Source organism: Barbus barbus, assembly GCF_936440315.1.
Source record: "Barbus barbus genome assembly, chromosome: 33".
In the NCBI taxonomy this organism is placed as follows: domain Eukaryota; kingdom Metazoa; phylum Chordata; class Actinopteri; order Cypriniformes; family Cyprinidae; genus Barbus; species Barbus barbus.
Window position 1 is genome coordinate 28,983,023 of NC_136761.1, and position 15,602 is coordinate 28,998,624.

General features: G+C 40.1%; 2 protein-coding genes across 3 annotated transcripts in view; both read left to right on the forward strand.

Moving 5' to 3' along the window:
* Window positions 1-804: 804 nt before the first annotated feature.
* On the forward strand, window positions 805-10,086 carry LOC306853104 (WD repeat-containing protein 1-like). Its single transcript, XM_079390292.1, has 15 exons — window positions 805-943; window positions 2,170-2,291; window positions 2,776-2,866; window positions 2,944-3,091; window positions 3,247-3,427; window positions 4,081-4,158; window positions 4,388-4,468; window positions 4,537-4,770; window positions 4,848-4,935; window positions 5,587-5,743; window positions 5,855-5,942; window positions 6,483-6,593; window positions 6,680-6,853; window positions 8,224-8,368; window positions 8,464-10,086. Exons 1-15 carry the CDS (start codon window positions 928-930, stop codon window positions 8,568-8,570), a joined length of 1,821 nt encoding a protein of 606 aa, XP_079246418.1. The 5' UTR covers window positions 805-927; the 3' UTR covers window positions 8,571-10,086.
* Window positions 10,087-10,934: 848 nt separating this feature from the next.
* Window positions 10,935-15,602, forward strand: part of LOC306853398 (solute carrier family 2, facilitated glucose transporter member 9-like) — a 42,771-nt gene continuing 38,103 nt past the window's right edge. The window contains exons 1-2 of one of the 2 annotated variants that reach the window (XM_079390767.1): window positions 10,935-11,319; window positions 12,107-12,175. The gene's annotated coding sequence lies outside the window, so the exon portion shown is untranslated. Of the gene's footprint in view, window positions 11,320-12,106; window positions 12,274-15,602 lie in introns of both variants that reach the window. The other variant, XM_079390768.1, reaches the window with a different exon arrangement.

Consider the following 15,602-nt stretch of genomic DNA (forward strand, 5'->3'; position numbering starts at 1 on the left):
ATTTTTGTACAACATTATTCCATTAAATAAATGAGTCAATCCATCAATACATGCATGCATAGCTACATCTAATGTGACGGTTTTGCAATTAGGCCTCATGTTTGTGTGTTTTATCTGAGATCTTTATCTGGGTAGGTCTTATTTCAGGAGTGCAGGAAACAAAGCCACACATGCATGCTAGTTTCTTCATTTAAAATGTGTTTTTGTTTCATATTAATTTTGAATAATAATTTGCTGTACACACTTTTCCTAATCATTAAACATGAAATTCAAATTTACATTAAGGTGACAAACAATTGTGTAATATATTTATATGGAATGTGTTTCATGTAAAAAAGGGATAGTTCACCCAAAGATTTTCTTTTTTTTGGGTAAACTGTCCCTTAAGTAGGATACACATGATTAGGTTAATCAGCTGTGCCATATCCCACTCTGAAATGTTTAACCCATAATTAGGGATAACAGTGTAAATTTAGTGCAGCATCTGTGTGCTCCACATTTCTCATTATGGCTTTGATTATAAAAGGCATCCACAAAGTGCGATAAAGAACGCGATCTCTTCCATTGCTGACGTTTGCAGTCCAACAACACAACGAGATTCAGGAAGTGTCCGGCTTGCCTGCACTTATTTCACTCCTCCCCTCACTGCAGCCGCTACTCTCCACTAAATTACAGGCAAGGCGCATCTCAAACAAGCCTAATCATAAACACCATCATCGCTCGTGTTCTCCCGGGCCACGTCACTTCCGGCCGGGCGTGTGCGCGCAGGTCTGATCGAGCGCGAACGGTCTTGACTATATATGGGCAAAGCCGAGCCGTCCTCAAGCCGCCGCCTCTTCCGCGTTCAGCGCTCCGCGATCCGCCGGTGACAGAAGCGACCAGAACCGGATCCGTTGCTCACAAACGCTCATTCACTCACCAGCCGACATGTCCTACGAGCTCAGTAAGTCACGGGCCTGTGTGTGTTACTGTATACACACGCGCAGTAACTGTGTTCAGTGTGTGTGTGTGTGTGTGTTACTGTATACACGCGCAGTAACTGTGTTCAGTGTGTGTGTGTGTGTGTGTGTGTGTGTGTGTCGCTATAGTGGTTCGAGCTGGTTGATTTTCATTGTGATGACAGCAGCAGCAGCAGTGTGTGTTTACTTGCTCGCTGTGTGTGTGTGTGTGTTAATGGCCTGGTTGTGTGTGTGTGTGTGTGTGTGTGTGTGTGTGTGTGTGTGTTAATGGCCTGGTTGTGTGTGTGTGTGTGTGTGTGTGTGTGTGTGTGTGTGTGTGTGTGTGTTAATGGCCTGGTTGGTTCACTCTGCTCGGATCATTTACTGAAGCACATCATGGTACTTAAACAGATACCATGGTAATACCATTATTCCTGTCCAGAAGCGGGAGGTATTTGTGAATGCTTAAAGTGTGTGTTTTTTATAATAGTATGTGCGCAATAGTGACTAAATCTGTCAAAAGTCTTTAAAATCAGTTTTTGTGTGAAACTGTGATTGTGATCCAAACAGTGAGTTTCAGCTCATTATCAGTCTGACACTGATTCAGCCAATGGCGTGCGTTGGGGGCGGGACTATCTGTTAGCTGACCAATGGCAGACATGCGTGTGTTTGAGAAATTAAATGAGTATTTTCTAAATGATTAATATGATTTTGTGGGTCTACTGACTCTCAGTAGGGTAGGTTTAGGGTTAATAGAATAAGTTGACATGCTTGTGTATGTATGGATACCTAATGACATTCGTATCTTTTTTTTCTTAATATTTTGTGTTCTGAAAAAATAAACTCTCTTAAATCCCTAAAGGTAATGTTTAATTTACATTTATGCATTTAGCAGAGGCTTTTAAGCAAAGCAACTTACAAAAGAGGAACAAACATGAATTAATTGGGATGTTTAAAATATTAAGCATTACAAAACTTTTGTTTCTTGTCATTTTCCTTTGTCAAGTTAACTAAATACTTGATTAATGTTGTTAAATGAACACATCTGATGCTTTATCATTGGGAAAATAATTACAAGTTTCTTCCTATTAAACAAACAAACTGAAGTTTAAATTATCGCTTAGATTTGTTTGAATTGTACGTTATTTGTTAGCTCTACTGAAAAATGTTCAGGCAGCTACTTCAGTACTTTTCTTCTGAACCCTAGAATGAACTCTTTCTCGTCCCGCAGAGAGCGTGTTCGCCAGCCTTCCTAATATGGAGAGGGGCGTGGCCAAGGTGCTGGGCGGAGACCCCAAAGGAAACCACTTCCTGTACACCAACGGCAAGAGCGTGATAATCAGGAACATCGAGGTGAGATGCCGAACCAAAACTGATTAAATAGTTGTAGTTTTAACACTTACTGTAATTCTTCTGTACAGAAATGTTTCGTATTTCCGACTTGGGTTTAAGTCATTGTGGTTTTACCATCAATACAGAAAATTCAGCTTCTCACTCATAATTCTGACACTGTAATTCTTAATTCTACACACAGCATGTACATATGATCTTACTGACATGACAGACGCACCAAACTATTTCTACATGAGCTAAATGTTTATCGCTACTTCTACACATCAGTTGTGGCTTTGCTTTACTGTGTTTTTATTCAATTTATCAAGGTGCTGCAAATTTAATAGTTAAATTCTATTGCAGTTGTACAATACTATCATGTCTTGTACATGCAAATTAGCATATTACTGTGTATACAAACACGGCATCCAGCATGTTTTCACACACAACAGCTTGTTGTTTCTTTGGTGTATTTTCTCAGATTTAAGCCCTCTCTCTCCTGCAGAACCCAGCGATCGCAGACGTCTACACCGAGCATCCTCATCAGGTTATCGTGGCCAAATACGCTCCCAGCGGTTTCTACATCGCGTCGGGCGGTGAGTGCCGGCTCTGAGCTCTGTGTGTGTGTGTGTGTGTGTGTGTGTCGTTCTTGAGTGTGTGTCTCTCTGAGCAGATGTGTCCGGGAAGATCCGGATCTGGGACACGACGCAGAAGGAGCACCTGCTGAAGTACGAGTACCAGCCCTTCGGAGGAAAGATCAAGGACATCTCCTGGACCGAGGACAGCAAGAGGATCGCCGTGGTGGGGGAGGGGCGAGAGAAGTGAGTGACAGCCGCAGGCTGCTTTAATATGTTACAAATATCATTTATGTATTTAGTCCCATTCTATTACTCATTGTCTTTGCTGCTGACTCTATTGTAATGCATCAGTTTTGAAAGGCGCTTCCCCAGCACTGCTGATGTGTGTTTGTGTGCAGGTTTGGTGCGGTGTTCCTCTGGGACTCGGGCTCGTCGGTCGGAGAGATCGTGGGTCACAGTAAGATCATCAACAGCGTGGACATCAAGCAGACGCGGCCGTATCGTCTGGTGACCGGCAGCGACGACAACTGCACCACCTTCCTGGAGGGGCCGCCCTTCAAGTTCAAATGCACCATTAGCGTAAGCGCATGCGTTCTATACATCACTCAATACACAGCCGTTCTCACGCAAGCACTAGCGTATTCCTTCAGCCGGACGCATGGACTGTTGTTGAAGTAGCCTCCATTTGAGAAAGATTCCTCCTCCTCCGGCATCTGCGCTATTTCTCTCCAGAAGTTATGAGTGATTAAATATGTCTCATGAACGCTCATGAACTGTGTGTTCTTGCATCTCTAGTAGTTAGTTATGCTTTCGACTGCAGCAGCAGCCTGAGAGCAACTTGTGGAGCAGCTAAAAAACAAACACAAAACATATGCATAACCGAAGTATGCTTCAGGCCAGGGGTTCCCTCTCCTCACCTGCAGGGATGATGTTAATGAACGTGTTTGTGCTGATCTGATCATAACGACTTGACCGCTACAGATATTAGGTCTGATCAGACAGACCATATTACAGTCATAAATCACCCTAGCAACCACACAGCCGTGCCCTAGCAACCCAGCCGAGCGCTGCTGTAATCAGATGTGTTTATATAGAGACGGGCCGCTCCTATCCGGAGCGATCTCTATCTGTCTGTCCTCACTCCCTGCATCCGCTGCGCTCACATTAGTTCTTTATTCACATCTTTAGCCTCTTACTGTGAAGCCCAGAATGAATGAGATGTTTGTGTGCAGGATCACAGCCGCTTCGTGAACTGTGTGCGGTTTTCTCCGGACGGGAATCGTTACGCATCGGCCGGAGCCGACGGACAGGTGAGGCATTATCCTCGTCATTAAATGGATTCGTTCACGTTTGTTCATCTGACAGGAACTTCTTCTGAAGTCACTTGTACTATATATATATATATATATATATATATATATTTTAGTACAAAGGTAAATTTTCAGTATTGATATTTACTTTTTTTTTTTTTTTTTTTTTTCAAACATTAATTGAGGTTTTATTTTGCATTGTTCACCCCTGTTTCTGTCTCCTGTTCAGATTTTCCTGTATGATGGTAAAACTGGAGAGAAGCTGGGATCTCTGGGAGGAGAGAAGGCTCATGATGGAGGCATCTACGCTGTGAGTGTTCATCAGAGTGACACATGATGATGATGATGATGATGATGCTGACTCCTCCTCTTCCTCAGGTGAGCTGGAGTCCTGACAGCACGCAGCTGATCTCGGCGTCAGGGGATAAGACGGTCAGGCTGTGGGACGTGGGCAGCGGGACAGCGGTCAGCACCTTTAACCTGGGCTCAGATGTTCTGGACCAGCAGCTGGGCTGCTTGTGGCAGAAGAACCACCTGCTCAGCGTCTCTCTGTCTGGATACATCAACTTCCTGGACAGGAACAACCCTGACCGGCCGCTGCGCACCATCAAGGTGAGACGCGCCTGCCGCTCGCGCCGGCTGCTCTGAGATCAGCTCAGTAATGCTGTTATTACTGTGTTATTACTCAGGGACACACCAAATCCATCCAGTGTCTGACGGTCCACAAGGCAGACGGCCGGCCCAGCATCTACTCGGCCAGCCACGACGGACACATTAATATCCTTCAGTCATGACGACGCTGACATTATTAAATATGTCACTCACTGCAATAAACAAACAAAACGCTTGATGTAGTACAGGAGAGAGCAGTTAGAGCTGAGCGTGCAGCCAAAATATGAGTTGTTATTATTATACAGCGCTGGCCAGAATAAGAACACTAGTATATCAGCAGCTAAAGATGGTTTGAACTCAGTTATTTCTATCTTTTGCTGTAGAGTGTCAGAAGGAAATATCAGTTTCCATTTCCAAACATTCATTTAGCCATTAATTGTAATAATCCAGTGAGATTTGAGATCTGATCTGATCATCTTCAGTCTGTCTGGAATGACATGAAGAAACACAGACAGAGTTCTTCTGAATTTAGTCGGTCTCAGTTTGTTCTGTTTCTTCATGTCTTTTTTGTGATTTGTGAAAACTGATATAAAAGATAATATATACATCTACAAATGTCCTTATTTTGCTAAAAAATCACCTGGAAATCAGTTCAGGTGGCATACGTAGTGTTTAAGTTAGTTTCTGAAAACTTACTGATCAGCTGATCACGAGAGGCCAAAACCAGCTCAAAAACACATAAAACATGGTCTGATTACTGTTAGAGTATGTCAGAGATGTGATTTGTGGAGAGTGTGTCCTTGACCTGAGCTGCACATTACTGGGACGCAGCGAGCGGCGAGAACGAGGAGTTCCTGGGTAAAGGACACTCAAACCTGGTGTCCAGGATGACTGTGGACGAGTCCGAGCGTCTGGTGACCTGCAGCATGGACGACACGGTCCGCTACACCGACCTGAGCAAGAGAGAGTACAGGTGAGCCGCACACACGCGCACACACACACCTGTGACCAGACACCTGCTGAAGCTCACCTGCTCTGTGTGTGTGTGTGTGTGTGTGTGTGTGTGTGTGTGTGTGTGTGTCAGTGCGTCTGATGTAGTGAAGATGGACATGCAGCCCAAGTGTGTCAGTGTGGGTCCAGGAGGTCTTGCTGTCACTGTGTGCATCGGACAGGTACAGAAACTCTCTCTCTCTCTCTCTCAATTCAATTCAATTCAGAAAGCTTTATTGGCATGACAAAAACATACATTTTGTATTGCCAAAGCATTAAAACAACATAGAAAATTTAGTAAAGCTTATAGAAAATAATTCTCTCTCTCTCTCTCACACACTCACACAGTCACTCTTTCTCACACACACATACTGTCTCTCACACCATATTTATATTGGTGCTGTCAAGCAATTAAGCTCATCCATAATAAACGTTTTTGTTTACATATGTACTGTTTATTTTTGTGTATATATAAATACACATTTACATGTGTATATACATTTTATATTATATATAAATATTTTTAATATATAAACATAACATTTTCTTAAATGTATACATGCATGTGTTTGTATTTATATATATATACACAATGTGTGTGTATTTATTATGTAAACAAACCTTTATTATGAATGTGATAAATCCCGATTAATCATTTGACCGCACTAATATATCATAATTATGGAGTTGCAGCAGCAGTGCTGAGTGTTTGTTGTTTGCAGCTGGTGCTGCTGAAGGACAAGAAGAAGCTCTTCACGCTGGACTCTCTGGGATACGAACCCGAGTCCGCAGCAGTTCACCCTGGGGGCGGAGCTGTGGCTGTGGGCGGAGCTGTAAGTCACCAATCAGACCCTGGCTATTAGCATAACCACTGAAGCTCAGACTGATTCTGTGTGTGTGTGTGTGTGTGTGTGTGCAGGATGGGAAGGTGCGTCTGTACTCGGTTCAGGGGAACACTCTGAGGGATGATGGGAAGGTGCTGGAGGTGCAGGGGCCGGTGACGGACATGTCGTACTCTCAGGACGGAGCGTTTCTGGCCGTGACGGATGAGAAGAAGGTCATCTCTGTGTTCACGGTGGCTGATGGATACACGGTAAACTCCTCTTCCTCTCAGATCTTCATCACGCTCCTGCAGCACTTCTCCCCTCACTGTTCAGAATCACATTCCTCCGCTTCCTCTGATATTATCACAGCTTCGTTTCTTAATATGCATAAACTAGGAATGTCCAGAGAATTAAATTATTGACTAAAATAATCATAATTCAAATAAAAATATATATATGCATTTTATGATTCTAGAACTTCTAAGAGCTGAATGTTCTCCAGGGTTCCTGTTCTCTTAAACCAGTCCATGACTTTTATACTCGTACATGATTTTATGGATAAAGACTTTTAAATGTATTTTATTTTTACCATTTCTATTTGGTAAAATATTTTAGAGCATGGCTTAACTATAGAAATATATTAATTATAAAAACGTCTATGGAGTTTTCAGATTTTATTTATTTACATGGCTTTTCCAGTCACCTTTATTTTTACGGATAAAGATTTTTAACTGAAAATATATTCATTACAAAAGTGCATGTTGTGTTTTAGGATTCTCTTAATTTACATGCTTATTCCAGTCATTCCTGATTTAATAGATGAGGATCATTTAAAAATCAAATCCTGGTTCTTCAAAGATGAAAATGAAGTCATTCATATCATCTCAGAAATACTGGGATGAAAGTTTATAGTTTGGATATAAACACAGATGCTTGTGATTGCAATGTTTCTCCAGTAGATGGCGACAAGACTATTAAAAAATCTATTTGTCATTGAAACATTCTTTCAAACCACTTTTTTATCATTTTAATATAAAAAAAATTTGTGTACTCTACGCATAATATTTTGAATACATATATATTTAATAATTCATTCAAATTAAACGCTTTTAAATAAACTGCCGCAATAATATTTTCTCACATTTTTAGTTCAGAATTGTGATTTCTATATGTGACCCTGGAGCACAAAACCAGTCATAAGGGTACATTTTGTGAGGTTTATACATCATCTGAAGCTGAATAAATAATCTCTCCATTGATGTATGGTTTGTTATGATAGGACAATATTTGTCTGAGATACAACTATTTGAAAATCTGGAATCTGAGGGAGCAAAAAAATCTAAATATTGAGAAAATCTCCTTTAAAGTTGTTCAAATGAAGTTCTTAGCAATGCATATTACTAATCAAAAATGAAGTTTTGATATATTTACAGTAGGAAATTTACTAAATATCTTCATGGAACATGATCTTAATATCCTAATGATTTTTGTCATAAAAGAGAAATGTATAATTTTGATCCATACAATGTATTGTTGGCTATTGCTACAGATATACCTGTGCTACTCATGACTGCTTTTGTGCTGCAGGGACACATATTAGACAGAAAGCTGTAGTTTGACTCATGTGGTTGTGTTCCAGGAGAAGAGCGAGTTCTACGGTCATCATGCGAAGGTGGTCTGTCTGTCCTGGTCACCTGATAACGAGCACTTCGCCACCGGTGGGATGGACATGATGGTGTACGTGTGGACCGTAAACAACCCCGACAAGAGGATCAAAATACCAGGTAATGATCGCGAGCGTCTCAGCGTGCCTCGGTGAGCAGCACTCCTGATCTCTGACTCTGTGTGTGTGTGTGTGTGTGTGTGTGTGTGTGTGCAGACACCCACCGGCTGCATCACGTCAGCGGTCTGGCCTGGCTCAACGCAAACACACTCGTCACCACGTCCCACGACGCCTGCATCAAACAGTGGACTCTGAAGATCTGAACCCAACAGGATCACCTTCGCTGTCTTTCTCTCGCTCTTCCTCTGTTCTCTGTCCTTAGATCACCGCTGGAAACTGAGTAGCATCAAGCACTTGATCTTCCACACACACACACACACGCACACGCACACGCACACACACACGCACGCACACACACATATGTGACCAGAATCTGTCATGTGACATTCCAGACGCAGGGGTCAGAGTTCACGGGGTGTTCCTGAGCCCTGATTGGCCATGAGCTACTCTTCCTTCTTGAGGAGGGACTTTAGGGAGCAATAATCGTCAGAAACCAATCACAGAACCTGTGTGTGTGTGTGTGTGTGTGTGTGTGAGACAGTATTTTGCTCTCTTCTAACCCTCTCATGATGTTTATTTACTATGTTTTTGATTGGATGTCTGATTCGTTTTTTTCATTGATTCATAATTATATTAATAATGATAATAAAACCCTTTTTATGCACTTTCTTCTCCTGTCTGGTTTGCGATTCACAAACACAGGTGAAGCTGAGAAGAACACACCGTTTCACCTGCAAATACACTACACTGCAAACAAGGAGTACTTTGGTCTTGTTTTTCAGCACAGCTCTTAAATCAAGATCCTTGAAAAGCAACATAACTTTAAGATTTCTGCAAAGTGTGGAAAAAAGAGGGCAAGAGTATGGAAAAATATTTGCATTTCCAGACTTTTGCACCCATTTATTTATCTATTTTTTTTATAGTAGAAAATTAAAAATTTAATGAAAATAAATGAATCGCAGAAGAATGAAGTGTGTTTTCATGGTGTAAGGATTACAGAACCTCAGACACTTTGAACTCCTGAGATGGACAACACACACACAGTGCATTAACATACAGACATCTGTCTCCACATCCCACTGAGAGAGAATGCGGGAAAACGCCTCTCTGAAATATGCATAAACTCCTTTTCATTCCTTCCCATCACCCATCTCTCCCTTCAGCTCACTCAGAATGGTCAATAGAAGAATGTAATATTCTACATTAATGCAAGTGTTATTTACAGTCATGTTTGGTATCATTTGAATTGTCTCAGGGCGACTGGTACAATGGTCTCATTCTTATAAGAAGTAAACTAAAAGGGAATACAGATCCTAAGAGTTCAGAGATATTTTGCATACTGTAGAGGGCGGATCAGCACCTAGTGGTTTTCATGCAAATTACCTTCTGTCCCAAAAAGGTGCTAACTCGGCTTGATCAAAGCAAATTCAAATTGTGAGTTCCTGCCTACATTTCAGGGGTGTTGGTCTTGGTCTGAGGTACTTAAGGAGAATGTGGCAAAAGGATCAGGGCGATCTCTGTAGCCAGAAGCCCGTAGTGTGGGTCTCAATGCTCACACTATGTATTTCTATAAAGTCAGGTATGCATTCTTTACTCAGATTTATCTTTGAGAATTCGATGTTTTGTATTGCTATGATTTGATCTCTTTGAATTACTGTGGAATTGAGATAATACATACAGTATTTACCTGACTGAGAATAAATTGTTACATTTGACCTTATTCTGTTTTACTCTGTAATTATTGACTCTAGTAGATTACGTTGCATCCTTGTTAAAGACATGAGCAACCGAATGAACGAGTAAATATAAAGTCAAGAGTTAACTAGAATAATCAAATATCAGAATAATACTAATTAGAAATAGACAAGCAATCAATTTGTATTTCAAGCTAAAATGGAGTCAGATTAAATGATAAAATGGAGTCAGATTAGAGTTTAAGTTAAATTGAAGAACTGTGCACACTGGAAAGACCGAACACGCAGGAACCCTTCATCCACCATCGGAAACCTTCTTTGGGCCGAATGTGTGGAACTTACAATGGTTTGGTGATTGTCAAACACGACTGAATGAATTCCAGAAGCACTTTTTCATGATGCAGAAGTCTTGGGTTTCTTCTCGATGTTCTCAGCGCTGTCTTGCATAGCCTCGAGGATCGGTGCTTCTATTCTCTGATTGAACGCCTGACTCCGTCTCAGAAATGAACATCGACAATAAGATTACCAGTGAAAATCAATTTATTTAACGAATTTGGGTATAAAGTACTAAAGGTTAAAGGTCGGCCCACTTTACCTGAATTCCTCTGTCCCACTTTATCTAACGCATTCAGCCAAAGTGGGCCAGCAGCAATATTTAAACACCTTGCAAGAAAACTAACAATTTAATAAAGTATTCTTCACATTTTATTCCCTGTTGGTGTTAGTATTGAATAAAACTGCAACTGTCATAATATTTGTTTACATTTAGTAAGCAACCTTATAATTTACAAATAAAAGTCTTGTTTTCTACCTTTATCATGACGCAGTGCTGCTTGGAGGCGTGGCCACGCCCACCGGTGTCATGCTGCATGTACCGAAACTATTTGATCATTTACAGAAACAGTGTGCCTTTAATGAAGAGCCATAGTTCTGATCTGAAAGTGTAAACTCATTAAGCACAACACAATTAAACTCTGTTCCACGCGCTGGTGCAGAGCGGCCTCGGTGACGTCATCGTGACGCGTATTCACCTGCAGCGGAACTAAAGCGCGCGAAAAGTGCGCTCGACAGGTCGCGCGGAGACACTGATTAACTTTCTCTAACAGTCCGGCATCATTAAGATCGAAACGAAAGAGTATTGATTATAATTAACAGCTCTCTGACACAAGTTACACGTCTCTGAGAAGCAAACATGTTTACTCAGAACTGAAGAAGAGCTGAACGGGACATTATGACGCAGCTGAGAGGATTGTTGACGGTAAGACTCGATTACTCGCGCTTCATTAGCGACAGACTGATTAATAATTACTTCCAGCGCGAGAGTTTGGTGTTTGACCGGAAGTGAAGCTGACCAGCAGAGGGCGCCAGGACACCACAGAAGAACACTGCCTTCATCAAACACACTTTTGTTTCTGAAATCTTATTTAAATATGCAAATGAGATATTAACTAATTAAGTCTGCATTAATTTCTAGAACATAACTCTAAACACTGGATAAAGTCAGGGTCATAATTCTAGTCTGATTTTGTCGTCATATTAGAGTTAAAGGTTTGTATTTCTCTTCTTTGTATCACTCCATAAATCAGAAAATACTGTCAACAGACAGAAAACAAACACACTTTCAGCATGTTTTTAGGAGTAAATGTGGTATAAATCAGTGTGAATGATATAAGAACAAACCTTGAGAATACAGAGAGGAATAAAACTTTAGTTAATAAAACTCTTTAAAGATTGAACTCTACAGAAGGAAAGAGATCAAGTGTGATAGAATAAACTCTTAGATGTGTTCTGAGCTCTAGACTGAAGGAAGAGACGATGTGAAGCAGAACAGATGGAAATCTGTAGATTAATCAGATTAAACACTGCTTCAGTCTCTAATAAAACTTCATAAAAACTCAAACTGAAAACCTGAGATGATTTGAGATGCTCCAAAGAGTGGAACATGATCAATGCCAATTATTATCTGTAATTCATTAGTGTTTAGAGTGTTTACAGAATCCTGAAAGTTTAAACTGAAGATGATGAGTTCTGTTCTCTGTGTGCAGGATGAGGATATCTGAGCGCTGAATGCAGTTCAGGACAAATATGAAGTGCATTATCATAACGAGACTCATGTGAGAGACAGACAGCAGATTTACAAATCACACACACACACACACACACACACACACACACACAGACGGAGAGAGAGAGAGAGAGAGACAGACGTGTGGTGAGTTCCTGCTTCTTCTGATCGATTCTGCTGTTTACAGAGAGATAAAAACACCAGGTGTGTGTGTGTTTCAGAGAGAGAGAGAGAGAGAGAGAGAGTGTGTGTGTGTGTGTGTGTGTTTCAGAGAGAGAGAGAGCGAGTGTGTGTGTGTGTGTTTCAGAGAGAGAGAGAGCGAGTGTGTGTGTGTGTTTCAGAGAGAGAGAGAGAGAGAGCGAGTGTGTTTCAGAGAGAGAGAGAGCGAGTGTGTGTGTGTGTGTGTGTGTTTCAGAGAGAGAGAGAGAGAGAGAGCGAGTGTGTGTGTGTGTGTTTCAGAGAGAGAGAGAGCGAGTGTGTGTGTGTGTGTGTTTCAGAGAGAGAGAGAGAGAGAGAGCGAGTGTGTGTGTGTGTGTTTCAGAGAGAGAGAGAGCGAGTGTGTGTGTGTGTGTGTTTCAGAGAGAGAGAGAGCGAGTGTGTGTGTGTGTGTGTTTCAGAGAGAGAGAGAGAGAGAGAGCGAGTGTGTGTGTGTGTTTCAGAGAGAGAGAGAGAGAGCGAGTGTGTGTGTGTGTGTGTGTGTTTCAGAGAGAGAGAGAGCGAGTGTGTGTGTGTGTGTTTCAGAGAGAGAGAGAGAGAGAGCGAGTGTGTTTCAGAGAGAGAGAGAGCGAGTGTGTGTGTGTGTGTGTGTGTTTCAGAGAGAGAGAGAGAGAGAGAGCGAGTGTGTGTGTGTGTGTTTCAGAGAGAGAGAGAGCGAGTGTGTGTGTGTGTGTGTTTCAGAGAGAGAGAGAGAGAGAGAGCGAGTGTGTGTGTGTGTGTGTTTCAGAGAGAGAGAGAGAGAGTGTGTGTGTGTGTGTGTGTGTGTGTGTGTGTTTCAGAGAGAGAGAGAGCGAGTGTGTGTGTGTGTGTTTCAGAGAGAGAGAGAGAGAGTGTGTGTGTGTGTGTGTGTGTGTGTGTGTGTGTTTCAGAGAGAGAGAGAGCGAGTGTGTGTGTGTGTGTTTCAGAGAGAGAGAGAGCGAGTGTGTGTGTGTGTGTGTGTGTGTGTGTTTCAGAGAGAGAGAGAGAGAGCGAGTGTGTGTGTGTGTGTGTGTGTTTCAGAGAGAGAGAGAGAGAGAGCGAGTGTGTGTGTGTGTGTGTTTCAGAGAGAGAGAGAGCGAGTGTGTGTGTGTGTTTCAGAGAGAGAGAGAGCGAGTGTGTGTGTGTGTGTGTGTGTGTGTGTGTTTCAGAGAGAGAGAGAGTGAGTGTGTGTGTGTGTGTGTGTGTTTCAGAGAGAGCGAGTGTGTGTGTGTGTGTGTGTCCTAATCATGTATATCAGTGTGTTATGAGCTGATTTGAGTGAATGTTTGACACACGCAGGATATCAGTGTTGATGCAGTGATTTATTCAGCTTCAGTGCATTAATATTATTAGTGTTACTGTAAGTGTGGATGTGTTTTAATGGATCATGCTGTATAATGCATTAGAGAATATAACTTCTGACCAGAGTGTGTGTGTTTTATAGGGAGTTGTGTCATGTTGAAAGTAATAATCACACAAGAGCTGGAATGAATTGAATATTTGCATATGATTGTTTTGATTATATTTCCTCATATTCTATAAAGAGCGGGTGTTACTGGAGTCTCAGAGTCACTGGACACATTAATAATCAATTCCTGAAGGAGCACATGCTGACTCACGTTTGATTGACACATGTGTGTGTGTTTTTGCCTTTGATAATAATATTTCAGAATGAAGATGAACATGAAGCGTGTGGATGAGAATGAGCCCAGTGGTGTAGTTTATATTGAGCTGGAAAGCTGTGTTTTCTCTGTTTTTATCAGCACTCTGGGTTTGGAGGCAGAGCGGAAACCAACAGAAAACATTATACTTTTATATATTTACATTCATTTCTTCAAATAGCAGTTCGTTATTCATTATCCATAAATAAGAAGAAAGCATTTTTTTATAACATTTTCATTTAGCAAATACATTTATCCATGAATAAAACAGGTTATATTTACTTTTGTAGACACTTTTATCCATAATTAAAAAAACATATTATTCACATTTATTTATATAGTAGATGCTTTTACCTATAAATAAAAAGGGACATTTTTTTTAAAGTATGTTAACATTTATTATTTATTCATTTATTATATGCTTTTACCCATAAATAAAAAAAACTGTATTTTTGTAAAATATTTACATTTGTTTATTAATTTAGTATACACTTTTATCCATAAATATTCAACATTATTTTCTTTATATATTTACATTTATTTATTCATTTGGCAGATGCTTTTGTGATTAATTTTAAGAATATATTAACATGAAAAGTGCTAGTAATACAAAGTTTCATTATGTTTTAAAAACAAAGTTTTGATGATCAGTTACTCTTTCAGTTATTTCTTCAGTTAATCACAGTTATCTGAAAATATAGGTATTTATTAGTAAAACAAATATACATACATTGCAAAAAGATTTTAAAAGTAATTTTAAATAAGTGTATATATATGAATGAGTCACCTGAAAGCAGAATAAATAATCTTTCCATTGATGTATGGTTTGTTATGATCGGACAATATTTGAAAATCTGGAATCTGAGGGAGCAAAAAATCTCCTTTAAAGTTGTTCAAATGAAGTTCTTAGCAATACATATTACTCAATAATTAAAATTAAATTTTGATATATTTATGGTAGGAAATTTACTAAATATCTTCATGGAACACGATCTTTACTTAATATCCTTTTTGCCATAAAAAGGTATCAGGTATATCTGTAGCAATAGACAACAATACATTGTATGGATCAAAATTATACATTTCTCTTTTATGACAAAAATCATTAGGATATTAAGATCATGTTCCATGAAGATATTTAGTAAATTTCCTACTGTAAATATATAAAAACTTCATTTTTGATTAGTAATATGCATTGCTAAGAACTTCATTTGAACAACTTTAAAGGAGATTTTCTCAATATTTAGATTTTTTTGCACCCTCAGATTCCAGATTTTCAAATAGTTGTATCTCAGACAAATATTGTCCTATCATAACAAACCATACATCAATGGAGAGATTATTTATTCAGGTTTTAGATTATGCATAAATCTCAATTTCAGTACAATTGACCCTTATGACTGGTTTTGTGGTCCAGGGTCACATATATATCTGCTGCCCAAAATAAATACATTATAACAATACAGCTCCTTCTAAACCCGTCCATCGTTGTTATGAATTGCCCAGATCAGTGTTGAAGCACAGAGGCATTATTTATTATATCAACAGCATGACTTTCTGTAAAGCTGCTTTGAAAGCATGTGTTTTTGTGAAAAGTGCTTTACAAATACGTCTGACGGACTCATGCTGACCTTTGCTCTT

What these genes read in the sequence shown, in the direction of transcription:
- LOC306853104 (XM_079390292.1), top strand. An exon ending in CTGAGCAAGAGAGAGTACAG is followed by an intron (nt 5,744 to 5,854) that starts GTGAGCCGCACA and finishes TGTGTGTGTCAG; the next exon opens with TGCGTCTGATGTAGTGAAGA. An exon ending in CAAGAGGATCAAAATACCAG is followed by an intron (nt 8,369 to 8,463) that starts GTAATGATCGCG and finishes GTGTGTGTGCAG; the next exon opens with ACACCCACCGGCTGCATCAC.